Source organism: Passer montanus, unplaced genomic scaffold (genome assembly GCF_014805655.1).
Source record: "Passer montanus isolate IOZ18808 unplaced genomic scaffold, ASM1480565v1 scaffold101, whole genome shotgun sequence".
NCBI classification, from domain to species: Eukaryota; Metazoa; Chordata; class Aves; order Passeriformes; family Passeridae; genus Passer; species Passer montanus.
Window position 1 is genome coordinate 1,983,690 of NW_024356616.1, and position 16,436 is coordinate 2,000,125.

At 51.7% G+C, this 16,436-nt stretch overlaps 1 protein-coding gene across 1 annotated transcript in view; it reads right to left on the bottom strand.

Annotated features, from left to right (window-relative positions):
• ANTXR1 (ANTXR cell adhesion molecule 1) overlaps positions 1-16,436 on the bottom strand; it is a 58,492-nt gene that overhangs the window by 7,671 nt on the left and 34,385 nt on the right. Inside the window, exons 14-16 of the mRNA XM_039715710.1 lie at positions 11,996-12,037; positions 4,928-5,023; positions 3,530-3,697 (exon numbers count right to left, since the gene is read on the bottom strand). Of these exons, the coding sequence (XP_039571644.1) occupies positions 3,530-3,697; positions 4,928-5,023; positions 11,996-12,037 (306 nt within the window). The remainder of the gene's footprint in view (positions 1-3,529; positions 3,698-4,927; positions 5,024-11,995; positions 12,038-16,436) is intronic.

A 16,436-nucleotide genomic window follows, 5' to 3' on the forward strand; every position in this document is an offset into this window, starting at 1 on the left:
AGCTGCCTGGGAGCACAGCTGGCCACAGCAGCTCTGGGGACAGACAGGAGGGACAGAGCTGGAGAAGTGGGATCCACCTGGGACCCCCTGGGATCCACCTGGAACCCCCTGGGATCCACCTGGGACCACCTGGGATCCACCTGGGACCCACCTGGGATCCACTTGGGATCCACCTGGGATCCACCTGGAAACCACCTGGGACCCCCTGGGATCACCTGGGACCACCTGGGATCCACCTGGAACCCCCTGGGACCCCCCTGGGACCACCTGGGATCCCCCTGGGACCCCCTGGGACCACCTGGGCCCCCCTGGGACCACCTGGGATCCCCCTGGGACCCCCTGGGACCACCTGGGCCCCCCTGGGACCACCTGGGATCCCCCTGGGACCCCCTGGGACCACCTGGGATCCACCTGGAACCCCCTGGGACCACCTGGGAACCACCTGGGATCCACCTGGGAACCACCTGGGAACCACCTGGGACCACCTGGGATCCACCTGGGACCACCTGGGACCACCTGAGATCACCTGAGATCCACCTGGGATCACCTGGGATCACCTGAGATCCATCTGGGACCCCCTGGGATCCACCTGGGATCCACCTGGGACCCCCTGGGATCCACCTGAGCTCTCCCTGAAGACCACCACTGGTTGCTCCAGCCTCAGGCTGGGCTCAGCCTCTTGTTCCAGGTAATGAAGATGAGAGGAAATGGCCTCAGGTTGTGCCTGGGGAGGTTCAGGTTGGGTGGTGGGAAGAATTCCTTCACTGCCAGGGTTGGAGAGGCCTGGCCCAGGCTGCCCAGGGCAGTGGTGGGGTCCCCATTCCTAAAAAACCTGTGGCAGGGCTGTGGTTTCATGGGGGACGTGGTGGTGGATGAGGATCCTGCAGAGCTTTTCCAGAATTAATGATTCTGGGACTCTGATTCACTTCCATCCATGTTTTGTGCTGCCCCTCCCTGTCAGCTGAACCGAGGGTTTGGTGAGGTCCTCAGGAAGTTTTCAGATTTGTCATTCCCCCTGGATTATCTGCCCTGGCTTTTCAGACAGTTGAAATGACATTTTAAAAGCAGGATAATCCAGTTGGCACCGTGCTGAGGAGCAACAGCAGCAAACCAGAATAACAACAATAATAACCCCAATCTGTTAAGTGTCAGTAGACACATTTGGTAGCAAATAAATCTCTGGAGCATTTAAAAAAAACCCAATCTATCCACTCTCAGCTCTACTTACAGACATGACTCTGGGAAGACTGAAAAATAGAGGGAAGAAGAACTCCATCATAAAAGGCAGAATATTCTAAGTAGGGGCAGTGCAGTGTGGAGAAGAGGGGGCCTGTGACCAGCAAGATGACTTGTCCTAAAATGTGAATTTCCTGGCTCTTCTCCAGGTTCCAGCACCCTTGTTCCTGAAGTTCAATTCCTTGCCCTTCTCCTCCACCCATGATTTTTTATTTTTTTTTAAGCAGCTTGTCACAGCCACGTTTATCTGCTTCCCAAGGGGTGCTTCAACCAGCCCAGGGAGGGGTGGAAATCCAACATCTGCTTTATCCACGGTGCTCTGGGAGCGTGGGCATGAGGGAAAACTCAGGAGCACCATCAGGAGCCATTTCAATGGGTGAGCTCTGGGAAATATCCCCCCAAGAAGTGCTGGATTTGTTTTAAAATGCAGGATGGATGCCAGGCAGTGCTGCCCTGGCCGAGGGTCCCAGGCTGTTCCCACCTTCCCTGCACATCCATCTTGTGTGCTCACACCTCTCTGCCAAGACTGAGCAGGAATTTTGCCAGTTTTGCCCATTCCTTACTGCCCAGGGAGAGCAGCAGCATTCCTGCTCCTCAGGAATGATCCTGCTGGGTTTGCTGAGTGCTGTCCGTGAGGGGTTGGGGTTCTCCTGTCTCCATCCTCTTGCTGGGTGCAGCTCAGTAAAGGGTGTGGTGGCAATTAATAATTAGGTAAATTCTTCTCCAGGCTGCTAAATGCTATCCAGCTGTGGAGCACTGCAAGGTTTTGGGAGTATTTGAATTTTGCAGCATTTTGGGTTGGAACTGACCCTGTCCTGCACACAACTGGAATGGTAGATAAGAGAGAGGCTTCTAAAGGAATTAAGAATATCACCCATGAGATGCTGCTAATACTTGTAGGCAGCATTGTAACAGAATTCTTGTTGTTATGAACAAAAGCTGCTCCAGAGTCAGAACTGAGCCTCAGCCCTACACTGAATCCTCTCTCCAGGCCTCTCTGGAGCTTTGGAGAATTTCCATCCTGGACACAGATCTGCAACAGACCCAATTCCTCTTTTCAGAGCTGATTCCCAGCATGCAGAACAAACCCTGGAAATTCACTGAGAGTCTCCCGGGGCTGGGATGCACCAGACCAGAGGGAGAAGGGGAGAAACTCAGCAGAACCTCCTGAGGGAAGGGACCCAGCTCTCCAGGAATGAGCTCAGGTGGCTGCAACCCCACGGTTCCAGCTGCCTGAGCAGCTGTTTGGGGCTCTTTGTCCCCAAATCAGCATTTCTGCCAGCTCAGCTGCAAAAACCCCACTGTGCTGTGTCTTGGCTGGACGAGCTCATTCCCAGGAGCCAGCAGAACCTCCCAGGTGGGCCTGGGGGGTTTTCCAAGGGCACTGAGGCAAAATGACAGCTCATTTCAGGGATGTGGGCAGCCCTGTGGGGTTGGGGTGGGCTGAATTCCCCACTGGAGCTGGGAATGGGGTGTGCAGAATTCCCCCCTCAGAGCTGGGAATGGGGTGTGGGATTGGGGTGGGCTGAATTCCCCACTGGAGCTGGGAATGGGGTGTGGGATTTTCCTGTGGGTTTGGGGTGTGCTGCACTCCCCTCAGGGCTGGGATTGTCCTGTGGGATTTCCCTGTGGGATTTCCCTGTGGGTTTGGGGTGTGCTGCACTCCCCTCAGAGCTGGGGCTGTCCTGTGGGATTTCCCTGTGGGTTTGGGGTGTGCTGCACTCCCCTCAGAGCTGGGGCTGCTGCCTCCAGCCTGTCCCACCGTGGCAGTGAAAGCCCCCAGGGACACATGCTGAAGCCATTACAGCAAGTGGCTTGTTGGGAGCCTCTGTTTATGAGATGACAATCTTCCAGGGGGGAAAGAGAGAAGGTTCTGGACCCAGTCTTCAAGGAGGCCCACGTTTGGGATCCTCAGAAAGCACCTGGGCTGCCATCCTGCCCTGGCTGTGAAGCTCTGCAGGGTCAGGACTGAGGAGAGCCCTGGTTCCTTGGAGAACCTGGAGCAGCCAGAGGCAGCGCAGGGAGCTCTGCAGGGTGGGACATCTCCCATGTCCCCCCGACCCCACGGCTGCTGCTGGGCAGGGAGGAAGCAGGGAGGAAGCAGGGAGGAAGCAGGGCAGCCAAGCCCGTGTTTTCCTTCAGGAAAACCTCTCCTCCTTCCCCAGAACACAACTCCCAAAGCTGAGCAAGCAGAGGGGCAGCTCCCAGGCTGCAGCAGCCTTGGGATCTCGGCTCTGGGGGCAGATCTCACCCTGAAGTGAGCACAAAGCACAAAAAGGAGCCCCGGGCTCACCTTGATGGGGGAGTACCACCTGCGAGGGGACGAGGGCCGGCGCATGCTGCTGCCCGGGCTCCGCGGCTCGGGGAACTCGTACTCCTGCTCTGGCATCTTCACCCGGGCGTTCTTGGCCTTCTCCAGCTTGGCACCTTCCTCCGTGGAGCCCTTTTCCCCCCAGCGCACCTGGAGGGAGGGATCGGGGCAGGGTCAGGACTGGGGCAGGGGCAGGAGCAGGGGCAGGATCAGGGGCAGGGTCAGGATTAGGATCGGGGTCAGGATTGGGGTCAGGATTAGGATTGGGGTCAGGATTAGGATCAGGATCAGGGTCAGGATCAGGATAAGGGTCAGAATTGGGCTCAGAATCAGGGTCAGGGTCAGGATCAGGATCAGGGTCAGGGTCAGGATTGGGGTCAGGATTAGGATCAGTATCAGGATCAGGGTCAGGATCAGGGTCAGGATCAGGATTAGGACCAGGATTAGGGTCAGGGTCAGGATCAGGGTCAGGGGCAGGATCAGGGTCAGGGTCAGGATTAGGACCAGGATTAGGGTCAGGATCAGGATCAGGGTCAGGGACAGGATCAGGGTCAGGGACAGGGTCAGGGTCAGGGACAGGGTCAGGATCAGAGTCAGGATTAGGATTGGGGTCAGGGTCAGGATCAGGATCAGGGTGAGGATTGGGGTCAGCATCAGGGTCAGAGTCAGGATGAGGATGATGATCAGTGTCAGAATCAGGATGAGGATGAGGATCAGGACTGGGGTCAGGATTGGGGTCAGGATTAGGATTGGGGTCAGGGTCAGGATCTGGATCTGGATCAGGGTCAGGATCAGGATCAGGATCAGGGTCAGGGTTAGGATCAGGATCAGGGTCAAGATCAGGGTCAGGATCAGGATCAGGGTCAGGATTAGGATCAGACCAGGATTAGGATTAGGATCAAGGTCAGGATCAGGGTCGGGATTAGGATTGGGGTCAGAATCAGGGTCAGGGTCAGAATCAGGGTTAGGGTCAGGATCAGGATCTCGATCGGGGTCAGGGTCAGGCTGTGCCACCCCTACTGCAGGAACAGCCCTGCCTCTGGGTGTCCCCAGCTGAACAGCAATGCACAGGCTGGGAGGTTTGTTTCTAGGCTGCAGCCCAAATTTTGAGCTTGTCCTTTGTGGTGGTTTATGAGAAATGTGGGAGTGGGGGAGCTTTTCAGGAGAACTAAAACCATCTCCTGGTAAATTGTGTGGCAGTGCTGCCCTGTGTCCCAGGCACGGATCAGGACCTTGCTAAACCCCCCAAATCTGTGTCTGCCTCTCAAACATTCCCATACAAAAATGATCTGCACTCCTAAAAACCTCCAGAAGTTTGTGCCTGTCTCCTGGGTGCCCTGCTGGGGGGCTGTGCCCAGACCTGAGCCCTGATTTCCTCACCTCCATCCGTTTGATGCCGCCCACTCCTCGCCCGCCGTAGTAAGAGGCATCCACTGTTGGCCACTTCTTCTTTGGCAGCCCATCATCATCCTCCTCCTGCAAAACAGCAGCAGGGGTGGCTCTGTCAGGGGTGGAAGGGATGGGAAGGGATGGGAGGGATGAGAAGGGAATGAACAGGCTTTGAAAGGAATGAGGTTTTGGGATGGGAAGAAATGAACAGGGATGGAAGGGAGGGGAAAGGTTGAGCAGGGATGGGAAGGGAATGAGCAGGGATGGGAAGGAATGAATAGGGATGGAAGGGAATGAGCAGGCTTTGAAATGAATGATTTTGGGATGGGAAGGAACGAGCAGGGATGGGAAGGAATGGGAAGGAACGGAAGGGAATGAGCAGAGATGGGAAGGAATGAACAGGGATGGAAGGGAATGAACAGGCTTTGAAAGGAATGAGGTTTTGGGATGGGAAGGGTTGAGCAGGGATGGGAAGGAATGAACAGGGATGGAAGGGAATGAACAGGCTTTGAAAGGAATGAGATTTTGGGATGGGAAGGGAATGAACAGGGATGGGCAGGGATGGGAAGGAATGGAAGGGAAGGGAATGAACAAGGATGGGAAGGAATGAACAGGGATGGAAGGGATGGGAAAGGTTGAGCAGGGATAGGAAGGGATGAATAGGGATGGAAGGGAATGGGCAGGGATGGGCAGGGATGAACAGGCTTTGAAAGGAATGAGATTTTGGGATGGGAAGGAATGAACAGGGATGGGAAGGAATGAACAGTCCCAGGCTGCCTTGTCCTTGCAGGGCAGGCCAGCTTCTGGTCTGTCCCTCGTTCTTTTCCAGAGGATGAACACTTGTGAAAGGACAATGTTTCGTAATATAAACACCACACCTGGAAGGGACAGGCCAGCTCCAGCAGGAATGAGATTTTGGGATTTTTCACCTCTGCCACCCCTTGGTGACATTCAGATATTGGTGACTTAACAGGTCAAGAAGATTCCCTTCAGTTTATTTAAAATGAGTCTGCTAAAGCTCCAGTGAAATTCAAGGTGTTTCTGGAAGGTCAGGGTGTACACTTACAGTGCCTTTCCCTTTAATTTCTACAGTTCAGGCTGTGAACTGGCAAAGCAGAAAAGCAGAGTTCATCAAAAACGTGAAGTATTTCCTGTGAAAAACGTGGAGAGAAAAGAAAAATGGTCCCTCACTCTTTTTTCTTCTTCTTTCTTTAATTTTTCACAGGGATTTGGCCAAACTCCAAAACTTAGGAGCTTTCCAAAACTGGAAAAGCCAAAAATACTTTGAAATTGAAACTCCCCATCAGGAAAACTGAAAAACTGGGTGGGGGGAAAAAAAAAATCCAAGAAAAACTCCGGTTTTCACAGCAACCAAAAGCATTTCAGTTTATCAAAACACAGAAACTGGGCTGCAAAACGTGTCCTGATCCAAGGGAAGGGTGAACAACTGGTCACAAGTACCAGGTTCTCCTCTTCAGAGCTGACCTCTCTCTCTGGCCCCAGGCAGAGGCTCTTTGCTGCAACCCAAGAACTCAATATCTCTTTGCCATGAGGATTTTCTTGTTAAAAAAAAAAAAAAAAGAAAAAAAAGAAAAAAAAAAGGAAAAAAAAAAAGAAAAAAGGAAAAAAAAAAGAAAAAAAAAGGAAAAAAAAAGAAAAAAGTGGAAGAGAAGCCATCTAAATATTTTCCTTCAGCAGTTCTCTTTCTCTCCCTTCAGCTCAGCACAGACTGGACTCCTCACAACAGGAAATACCAAGGTTTAGGAAATTTTCCCCACAAGCCTTAAAAGCCCTGGGAGCCCAGGACAGCAGCACACGCACGGAGAGGCAGCAGCACACTTGACAAACAAAGGAGTCACAAGTTTGCTGCAGAAGGAGCCTGTTTACATCCCTGGAAGGGCAGGGCAGGTTTTGCAAGACAAGAAAAACCCCCCTGCACCCCTGGCTGTGTGCTCAGCACTCTGGGGGAGCTGGGAATGGGCTGAGGGAGGCAGGGCAGGGAAATGGGAGGGAAAAGGCACCCAAACCCCACACCCAGCACCCCAATTTGGGATGGATTCTCATTCCCTGCCTGCCTCAGGTGGATTTTCCTCCTGGGGTTGGTACCTGAGGAGCTCCAGCTCCGACCCAGCTGCAGCACCAAAAGCAGCCCCGGAAAATCCAAGTGCATTTGAGGATGCTGGAAATTGACTGTACAGAACCTGGCAGCTTTCCACCCCCAAAATCTGCTTTAGATGGAGCTAGAGTTTCTTTTAACAAGCAAGAAGAAGCAGGACAGAGCTGCATTTCACAGTCAGGCATCCAGATCCAGAAGTGCTGGATTGCAGAAAACAAAGATCTGTGTTTATCTCAGGGGCCAGGCTGGGCTCTGGATACTGTGACCCTGACCTGAGGGAACCTCATCTGTGGGTAACACAAGGGTAATTCAGGCTCCACAAGGGACATCTGAACCACTCAGGGTAAGAATTCAAACGAAATTTGGCCAGATATTAAAAAAAAAATTGGACAACTTACCCCCCTCCCCACCCTTATAATTATTTTCCCAGTTGTCTCTGCAGTGCCTGAATTTTGTCAGAATTCAGCATTTATGGAGAGCTCTGCCTGCACCAAGGGCTGAGCCACGGCACGACAATAATTTCTCTGTGTCAGAGATGTTCTCATTGAATTTCAGTGTTGAGAGAGCACAGAGCAAATCCAGCTGTCCTCAAGACTCCTTTCTGCCCCTTCTCCCACCACTGGAGCCATCCCCAAATCCCATGGGCACCTCTCAGCTGCCTTGTGCCACTTTGGGGACACTTTGCTGTTCCCCTCCTGCTGGGGAAGGTTTTGCTTGGTGCCTCTAAAAACTCCCCAGAATCTTCTCCTCTCCAGCCTGAACAATTTCAGCTTCATACAATCTCATCCTCGAGACACAATCGTTTCTCAAACCAGCCTTTGGTGGTCTGGATCACCACAGAAATTCCACATTTGTCCTGGCCCAGATCCTGGGAGGTGCTGCCTGAGGTGAAGGCTCCAAGAGCTGGTTGTGGTGAAAGGAGGATTTGAGCTGCTCCCACTCCAGAGCCCCTGAGCTCCAGGAAGGTGAAATTCCCATCAGCTCAGGGCAATCAGCACCAGGATGGGACTAAACCAACCCCCACAGACTCTGCACTGCTCTGGATGTTTTACATGAAACTGGCCAGGAGGCTGAAATTTGGCAATGGAGCTGAAATTTGGCCATGAAACTGAAATTTGGCCATGAAACTGAAATTAGGCCATGAAACTGAAATTTGGCAATGAAGCTGAAATTAGGCCATGAAACTGAAATTTGGCCATGGAGCTGAAATTTGGCCATGAAGCTGAAATTAGACCATGAAGCTGAAATTTGGCCATGGAGCTCCACCCCTCATGGTGTAACACCTGCACCTCTCCTACTGCCAATAACAGCCCCCCATTTTTTCTTTGCCTGTCCCTTGGAAGGTTCCTTTTCTCCTGCCATGTTTCCACAGCTCACTGTAAAAAGGGGGTACAGGGAAGGAGAAGCACTGGCACACCTCTGGGACCTGGTTTAATTTCAGGAATAAATTGATTTCTGCAGAAATTCCCACCAGATCCTTTCTCTGGAGCTGGTGTTGCCATCTCCCCAGCACGGCTCTGCAAAAGGAGCCAGGAAAACAATTTGGACAAGAATAATGAACAGCAATAACTGAACAGGTCTGGTGGAACAGAAGGATCTCCAAGGACCCTCCCAACCCATCCCATGATGAGAATTGAGGGTTCCAGCAGCTCTCCAAGCAGCTGGGTGTCCTTTAGCCATTCTTGTCCTCGTGGATGCTGTGGGAGAGATCAGAGCCCAGCAGGCGGAGTGGATCCAGCAGAGCAGGGAGTGCAGTCCCTGCTGTCCCTGCTGCCTCCCAGGACACCTAAAACCCCTCAGGGGTGTGCCAGAGCTGCCCCAGCACCTCCTGTGAGTGTTTCTGTGCTGTGTGTGGCTAAGAGGAGAGCAGACATGGGAATTATCCCATTACAGCCTGGTTGGTGGCTTGGCTCTGCTGCCCTGGATGCTGGGTGACAGCAGCGGGGAAAAAAGGGACTCAGTGCTGGGCAAAGGGCAGGCTGTGGGCACCTGGGTGATCTCCTGCCAGGCCCCAGGGGCTCTGTGTGCCTGGTTGTGCTGTGGTGCCTGCACAGATCCAGCTGTGGCTCCCTGGCTGCAGCCACTCTGTCCAGGACCCTGGCCTGGCCCAGGGGTGAAGAGGAGCTGTAGGAAGCTGCAGAGCCCTGCAGCTGGGGGTTTTGGTGTGTTTTGAGGATGGGGAGCTAGAGCAGGACCAGCTTCAGCCTGGGGGTGAGCCTCTGCTCTGAGCTGGGCAGAGCTGTGCCAATGAGCCCAGCCTAAAGGTGGTGCTTCTATTGCTGTGCCCTCCTCCAGCAGGGCTAGAAAAAGCCCTGCTTTTTCTGAACGTGGTTCTGATCCACTAATCCAGGCCAGAAAGGTGCTCCTGCCTCCCCCAGGCACTCACCTCTTCCTCTTGGCATTAACTCAGTCCTTGCTGGCCTAAGTGAAAGCAGCTGTCCTGCCCTGGCCCTCACCTCAGCATCCTCAGCATCCCCAGCTCCCCGAGCAGCCCAGCAGGAGCTGACAACATTTGCAACTTCTGAATGAATTAATTGGGAGTTTCTGGCCAGGGCTGGTTTCCTTCCCCAGCACTGAAGTGTCTCCCAGGGGCTCTGAAGCAGAGTTCAGTGAAACTTTGACAGCAGAGGCTGCTTCCCCTCCTTGTTAGAGTGTAATGCATTCTCCTTCCTCCTGTGGCCTTCAGCTCCCAAACCTGCTGATGCAAGAATTCCTTTTTTTTTTAAATTTTCCTTTTATGGCCAAGGATTTCGTGAGAAGGAAAAAATCCAACTGTAACCCTGCTGCTGAAGGGACCAGCAATCCCTCCTGCTGGAGTCCTGCAGGGGAGGGGGATAGCTGCAACACCTAAAAAAACGGATTACAGAAAATCAACTCCATCTTCTATTCATTTAGAGCAAAAGAGAAAATCTCGAGGCTTCAATCTTCTGAGAATGCAGCACACCACTGTCAGTCCTCTCCAGCAGTAAATGCACCACAAAATGCATCTTTTCAGAGCTGCTGCTAGTTTGTCACTAGTGGGAAGCTCTTCTGTCTGGGCAAAAAAACCAGTGCAAGTCACAGCTGCAAAAAATCAGCTCATTTCTGAGCACTGCCCTGCTGCTGCACAGCTTCTAAAATAATATAAACGACATTTTCCTTTCTTAAAAAGCCTTTGGCTGCTAAACCTTGGGCTAACTCAGCTGGGGGAGTGCTCTGGTGGGAAGCACAGGTGGAATGGTACCACTGGAGCAGCTGGAATGGGATGAGCTGTGAGCTCCCTTCCAACCCAAAGCAATATTGCCCAGTATCAAAACGATTCTGTCTGAACTGCACACACAGAGTTTCTGTGCTATCACTCCGTTTTTGAAGCCTTTTCCAAGGTCTCAGGTCAAACAAAGTGTTTCCTTAAATTCAGAAAGCTCCAGGTTTTCAGCCATCAGAGTTCCAAAAATCCATGAGTGCTGTAACCAAACCCTGCCATGCCCAGGCCCCCAAAGAGGAGAACAACACCCAAAAAATGTCCAGATCCCCTCCTGGATGGGTGAGGCAGCAGGGAAAGCCCATCCTGCTGAATGCCAACTTTCAGTCACCCTGCAGGGCCCTCTCAGGGTACCACCAAAGCCTGCACAAGGTGAATTTCAGGCTGCAGCTGTGATTTTGCAGAGATTGCTCTGTTTTTGCAGCACTTACTGGGCTGACAAAAGGTTTCCTTCTAGGTGACACACTCTTCCCTCTTAGGGGATGCAATTTCCCCCTCCAGCTCTTGGCCAGGGAGCCAGCATTCCAGAGTGATGTCTTTTAATTAATTTCAGCAATTGAATCCCTTGGCTCGGAGGCATGTGTGATGCAGAAGCAAGCATGTGCAATCTGAGGTTCATATTTTCCTTTTCATTCAGAGGACAGGAGCTGACAAAGCTGGTGGGTTTTCACCCAGCCCAGACAAAAGTCTGCTCAGGGAGATGAGCCAGCAGAGAGAGGGTCCCAAAGTGAGCCCCCCTGGCTCTGGGAATGGTTTAATTTGGGGTTTGCTTCAGGGAGAAGCAAGGCTGGAGCCTGCTCCTTGCAGAGCCCGGAGCTCTCCTGACCTTGGCTCAGCCCCTCTCCCTGGGCCAGGCTTAGAGCAGAGCCCCATTCCACCAGCTTTTCCACCTGCAAGCTGAAAACCACCCTGGATTTGTCTCCAGAAGCAGAAAACAGGGCAAGCTAGCCCAGCAGATCAGCCTGACACAGAGCTGGGGCTCATTCTGCTGCCTGGTTAAGGGAACTGATCCAAAGCTCAGTGAAGAAAATGGAAAAAGTGCCCTTGGCATCCGAGTGCCCTGCACAGAGCCCAGGAAATGCCACAGGGAAAGCCCTGGGAGCAGGGCAGGGACTCACTGTGTGCTCAAACAGGAGCCCACACACACAGGAGGAGGAAAAGTGGGCTCAGAATGGTGGCACAGCTTTAACCCTTTGTGGCAAGGCTCATCTAAAACCTGTAAGATGGAAGCTTCAATGTTGATTTAGCATTTTCTGAGTAGTCTCCATTAAAATCTCCCTGGCTTGTGCAGCTCTGCTGGTGTCCAGAGGATTTTGCTGGGGTTTTAAATCTCAGTGTGCCTCACACAGTGCAAGGCCCTTTTCCCACAGCTCCAAGGGCTCAGCACTCCTGCCAGGGGTGGTTCTAGATCCCAAACCACCAAAATCATGACATGCCCTTCCAGGAAGGCAGCTAAGCACAGCTTTAGGCTCCACTAACTCAGAGTTAAACCCAGGCTTAAGGGCTGTCCCTGTGTGAATCACAGCCTGACTGCTCTGGCCGAGGGAGGAGGGATTGTCTGAGCTGCCCTTTCCTACCTGTGAACCCACGGATTTAATCAGCTTTTCTGGGGTGGTTGAATCAGCTTTTCTGAGGTGGTTGAATCACTTTTTTCTGAACAAAACATTGTCCTCAACACAGAGCAGGGGGCAGGGTCACTCACCTCGCTGTCCTCTGCAGGAGGTGGGGGAGGCTCCTTGATGATCTGGAAGGATTAAAGAGAGAGAACCATAAATTCGTGCTGTGTTCTGCAGCACCACCCAAACCCACAGGAGGAAACAAGAGGATGTGCTGCTGGGACCCCTCTGTTAGAGCCCAGTGTGTCAGGGGTGGCTCTGCCACTCACGGGTGTCACTGTCACATTTCCTGGGAAAATCCCTTCGCCAGGATTTCTCTCCTGGGAAGATGAGAAGCCTCAGAGCAAAAGGAAAACAATAATTATCTCATTTGCCTCTCCTGTGTTTTGCTGCTTTGGAATGTGGTTGGAGATCTAAAATTTAATAGAATATAATAATAAATTAGCCTTCTAAGAACATGGAGTCAGTTTCATAATTTCCTCGACTTCCTTGGGGTCTCAGAAAATCCAAGGCAGGGGAGCAGGAGTGTCCCAAAGCCACTCCCAAAGCCAGCCCCACACTCCCCCTGCTCGCTGGGTGACCTCTGCCCGTGTGAGGCCACAGAAAATCCCAAATCTGATATCCCTGAGCCTCCTAACCCAGCAGCTGCCCCGGTCAGTGCTGGCTCACATCGGTGCTTCACTGAGCAGGCACAGAAAATCAGCAGCTCCCTCTCCTGCCCCGTCCACATCCTGCCTCAGGTCATTGCCAAGGCAGAGAAAAGCAGCAAGCTGCCCTGGGGAAGTTGCCAAGCAGTGATAACCCCCAGCCTGGCCCCCACACCACTCCTCCTTTCTCATTCCAGGAGGCTCTGCCACCTCATAGTGCTCTTCACATCATCAGGCTAATACAGCTCACTGCCATAAACTAAAAAATACAAATATATAAAAATAAAATAAAATAAAATAAAAATAAAAATACAATCCCAGCCAGCAACAGCTTGGCCGTTTAAATGCAGAAAGGGAAAATCTCAATCACTTTAAAGGCCCTGAAGATATAAATATTTACAGCAATTCCTCTCACTCGTGTTTTTCCTCCTGTGATGAGCTCACTGTTTTTATTTTGCTCTGCAGAGCCCGAGTCATGCAATGCTCCATTAATGAGGAGCATGTGCCTCAGGCTGGGGAGGAGACAGGGCTGGAGCAGGCTCTGCCACCACCTGCTCCTGGCCACAGTGACACTGTGACAGTGAGCAAAAACGGTGAAAACGAGCAAAAATTATAAAAACTGTGACAATGAGCAAAAACAGTGAAAACTGTGACAATGAGCAAAAATGGTGAAAACTGTGACAATGAACAAAAATGGTGAAAACTGTGACAATGAGCAAAAATGGTGAAAACGATAAAAAATTATGAAAGCTATGAAAATGACCAAAACCAATGAAAGCTGTGCAAATGACCAACAATGATAAACCAATGAAAATGACCAAAAATTATGAAAAGTCTGAAAATGACCAAAAATTATGAGAACTATGACAATGACCAAAAATGATGAAAGCTATGAAAATTACCAAAACCAATGAAAGCTGTGAAAATGACCAAAAATGATAAAATTACCAAATTTTACTATGAAAATTACCAAAAATTATGAGAGCTGTGACAATGACCAAAAATTATGAACGCTATAAAAATGACCAAAACCAATGAAAACTGACAATGACCCAAAGTGATAAAAACTGGGACAGTGACCAAAAACTACGAAAACTCAGAAAATGACCCAAAATGATGAAAAATAGCTGAGGATATGTGCCCAGGGAGGTTCGCAGTCCCCATCCCTGGAGGTGGCACTCAGTGCCCTGTGGGGATGAGCCCCAGGCTGGGCTTGGTGACCTCAGGGGTCTTTTATAACCTGAATAACTCTGGGATTCTGTGCAAAGTGGATGAAAAGCTGTCTGCAGGGCAGGAAAGGAAATTCTGGATATCAGCATCATCAGAGGTGTAAGATGGAGACAGCACCATCCCCTCTGTGTCCTTTGACACAACAAATACTAAATAAAACAGAGTGTTCAACGCACCAAAAGACCCAGGAGACATTTCTGGATTAATTTTGGTCACTTTGAAGGGTGGCATTTGCCAACAGAGCTCCGAATCCCTGAGCACAAACCCATCAGACACTGAGAAAATTCAGATATCTGATCCAAAATGTACCTGCTGCACCTCCTGGCTCCCTCCTGCAGCATCCCCTGGGCTCCAGTGGAGTTCCTCTCATTGACATTGGAATGAATCAGAATAAATCATCCAATTTTGGTCCAGCTAAGCATCCAAGCCCAACTTCTCAGCCAGTATCAGTGCAGATTCCACACTTGGAAGTGAGGGGATGGCTGTTTTCCATACATTTGCATTCCTTCCCATAGGCACACACGTACACACAAACTGAGTGACTTCTGTAAACAGATCAAGTGTTTTCTATCCCACGCCAAGAGGGGGGAAAAAAGGACATTCCTCCCATTTTTGAGCGCTTTGCACTTCTAAGAGCAACTGAGCTGCCCCTAAATTGGCAGCAGGGATTGGTTAATTTGGACAAGGCTGGAGATGGGGGAGTTCAGTCTCATGTGCCTTTGAGCCCGAACGACCTTTCAAAGTTCAAGTCTTACAAAAAAAATTTTCTCATTTCTGACTCGCTAAAGTTCAAGTCTTAAAAAAAAAAATAAAAAAAATCTCATTTCTGACTCGCTGCCACCCATGCCTTCAAACAGCACAAAGCTTTTCCTTCTCCCCTTTGGATTCTTACAGCTGTGCATGAAATCCTTACTCTGGGGCACTGAGACCCTCATTTTGGGGCTCAGAGAGCCTCATTTTGGGACACTGAGATCCTTGTTTTGGGACACTGAGACCCTCATTTTGGGACACTGAGACCCTCATTTTGGGGCACTGAGACCCTCATTTTGGGACACTGAGACCCTCATTTTGGGGCACTGAGACCCTCATTTTGGGACACTGAGACCCTCATTTTGGGGCTCTGCGTCCCTCATTTTGGGACACTGAAACCTTCATTTTGGGGCATCAAGATCCCCATTTTGGGGCTCACATTGAGACTCTCGTTCTGGGGCACTGAGATCCTCATTTTGGGGCAGTGGGACCCTCATTTTGGGACAGTGAGACCCTCGTTTTGGGGCACTGAGATCCTCATTTTGGGACACTGAGACCCTCGTTCTGGGGCACTGAGATCCTCATTTTGGGGCAGTGGGACCCTCATTTTGGGACAGTGAGACCCTCGTTTTGGGGCACTGAGATCCTCATTTTGGGACACTGAGACCCTCATTCTGGGGCACTGAGACCCTCATTTTGGGGCACAGAAGGCAGTGAAGCCAATGGCACCTGGTGCCATCCCACAGCACTGGGCCCAGCAGGCCCACAGGCCCCAGGCTCGCTCGGCACAACCAAAACCAACCCAAAAGACTGAAAAAGGCCATCACAGGGACCCTGTGAGGACACAGCCCACATGGCCACCTCGTCCTGGGGCCAGATGAGCCCCAGGGGCTGCTGGAGGAGCAGCTGGGAGCGCGCCAGGCCCAGCCCGGCCTGGTTAGGCTTGGCTTGGCAAGGCCGCGCTGTTTGTCCATCAGTGCTTGGGTGAGCCCAAGCCATCCCTGTGTTGGGGAGAAGGAGAACACAATAGTTTGAGGCCTTTAGTTTTAGCTTTTGTACTTCTCATATTCTCTGTTGCCTGGTGTGTTACTCTGAAACTTCACGTTAGGTGTTGGTATGTTCTCTTCACAAAACAGTCCCCTCACAGCTGGAGAATCAAAGACAACCTTGCCCAAAAAGCACAAACAACAGCAAAGACAAAGGGGCGAGCCAGGAGGCTGAGACTTCATCACCTGGAGCTGTAACTGGACAACTGAACCCAAGGTGTAGATGAACCAAAACTTCTAAAAGTGGAAAATCTCATGACCAGGATCCATCTTGGGTTCAATGGGACACTGAGACCCTCGTTCTGGGGCACTGAGATCCTCATTTTGGGGCAGTGGGACCCTCATTTTGGGACAGTGAGACCCTCGTTTTGGGGCACTGAGATCCTCATTTTGGGACACTGAGACCCTCGTTCTGGGGCACTGAGATCCTCATTTTGGGGCAGTGGGACCCTCATTTTGGGACAGTGAGACCCTCATTTTGGGGCTCTGAGATCCTCATTTTGGGACACTGAGACCCTCATTCTGGGGCACTGAGACCCTCATTTTGGGGCACGGAAGGCAGTGAAGCCAATGGCACCTGGTGCCATCCCACAGCACTGGGCCCAGCAGGCCCACAGGCCCCAGGCTCGCTCGGCACAACCAAAACCAACCCAAAAGACTGAAAAAGGCCATCACAGGGACCCTGTGAGGACACAGCCCACACGGGCACCTCGTCCTGGGGCCAGATGAGCCCCAGGGGCTGCTGGAGGAGCAGCTGGGAGCGCGCCAGGCCCAGCCCGGCCTGGTTAGGCTTGGCTTGGCAAGGCCGCGCTGTTTGTCCATCAGTGCTTGGGTGAGCCCAAGCCATCCCTGTG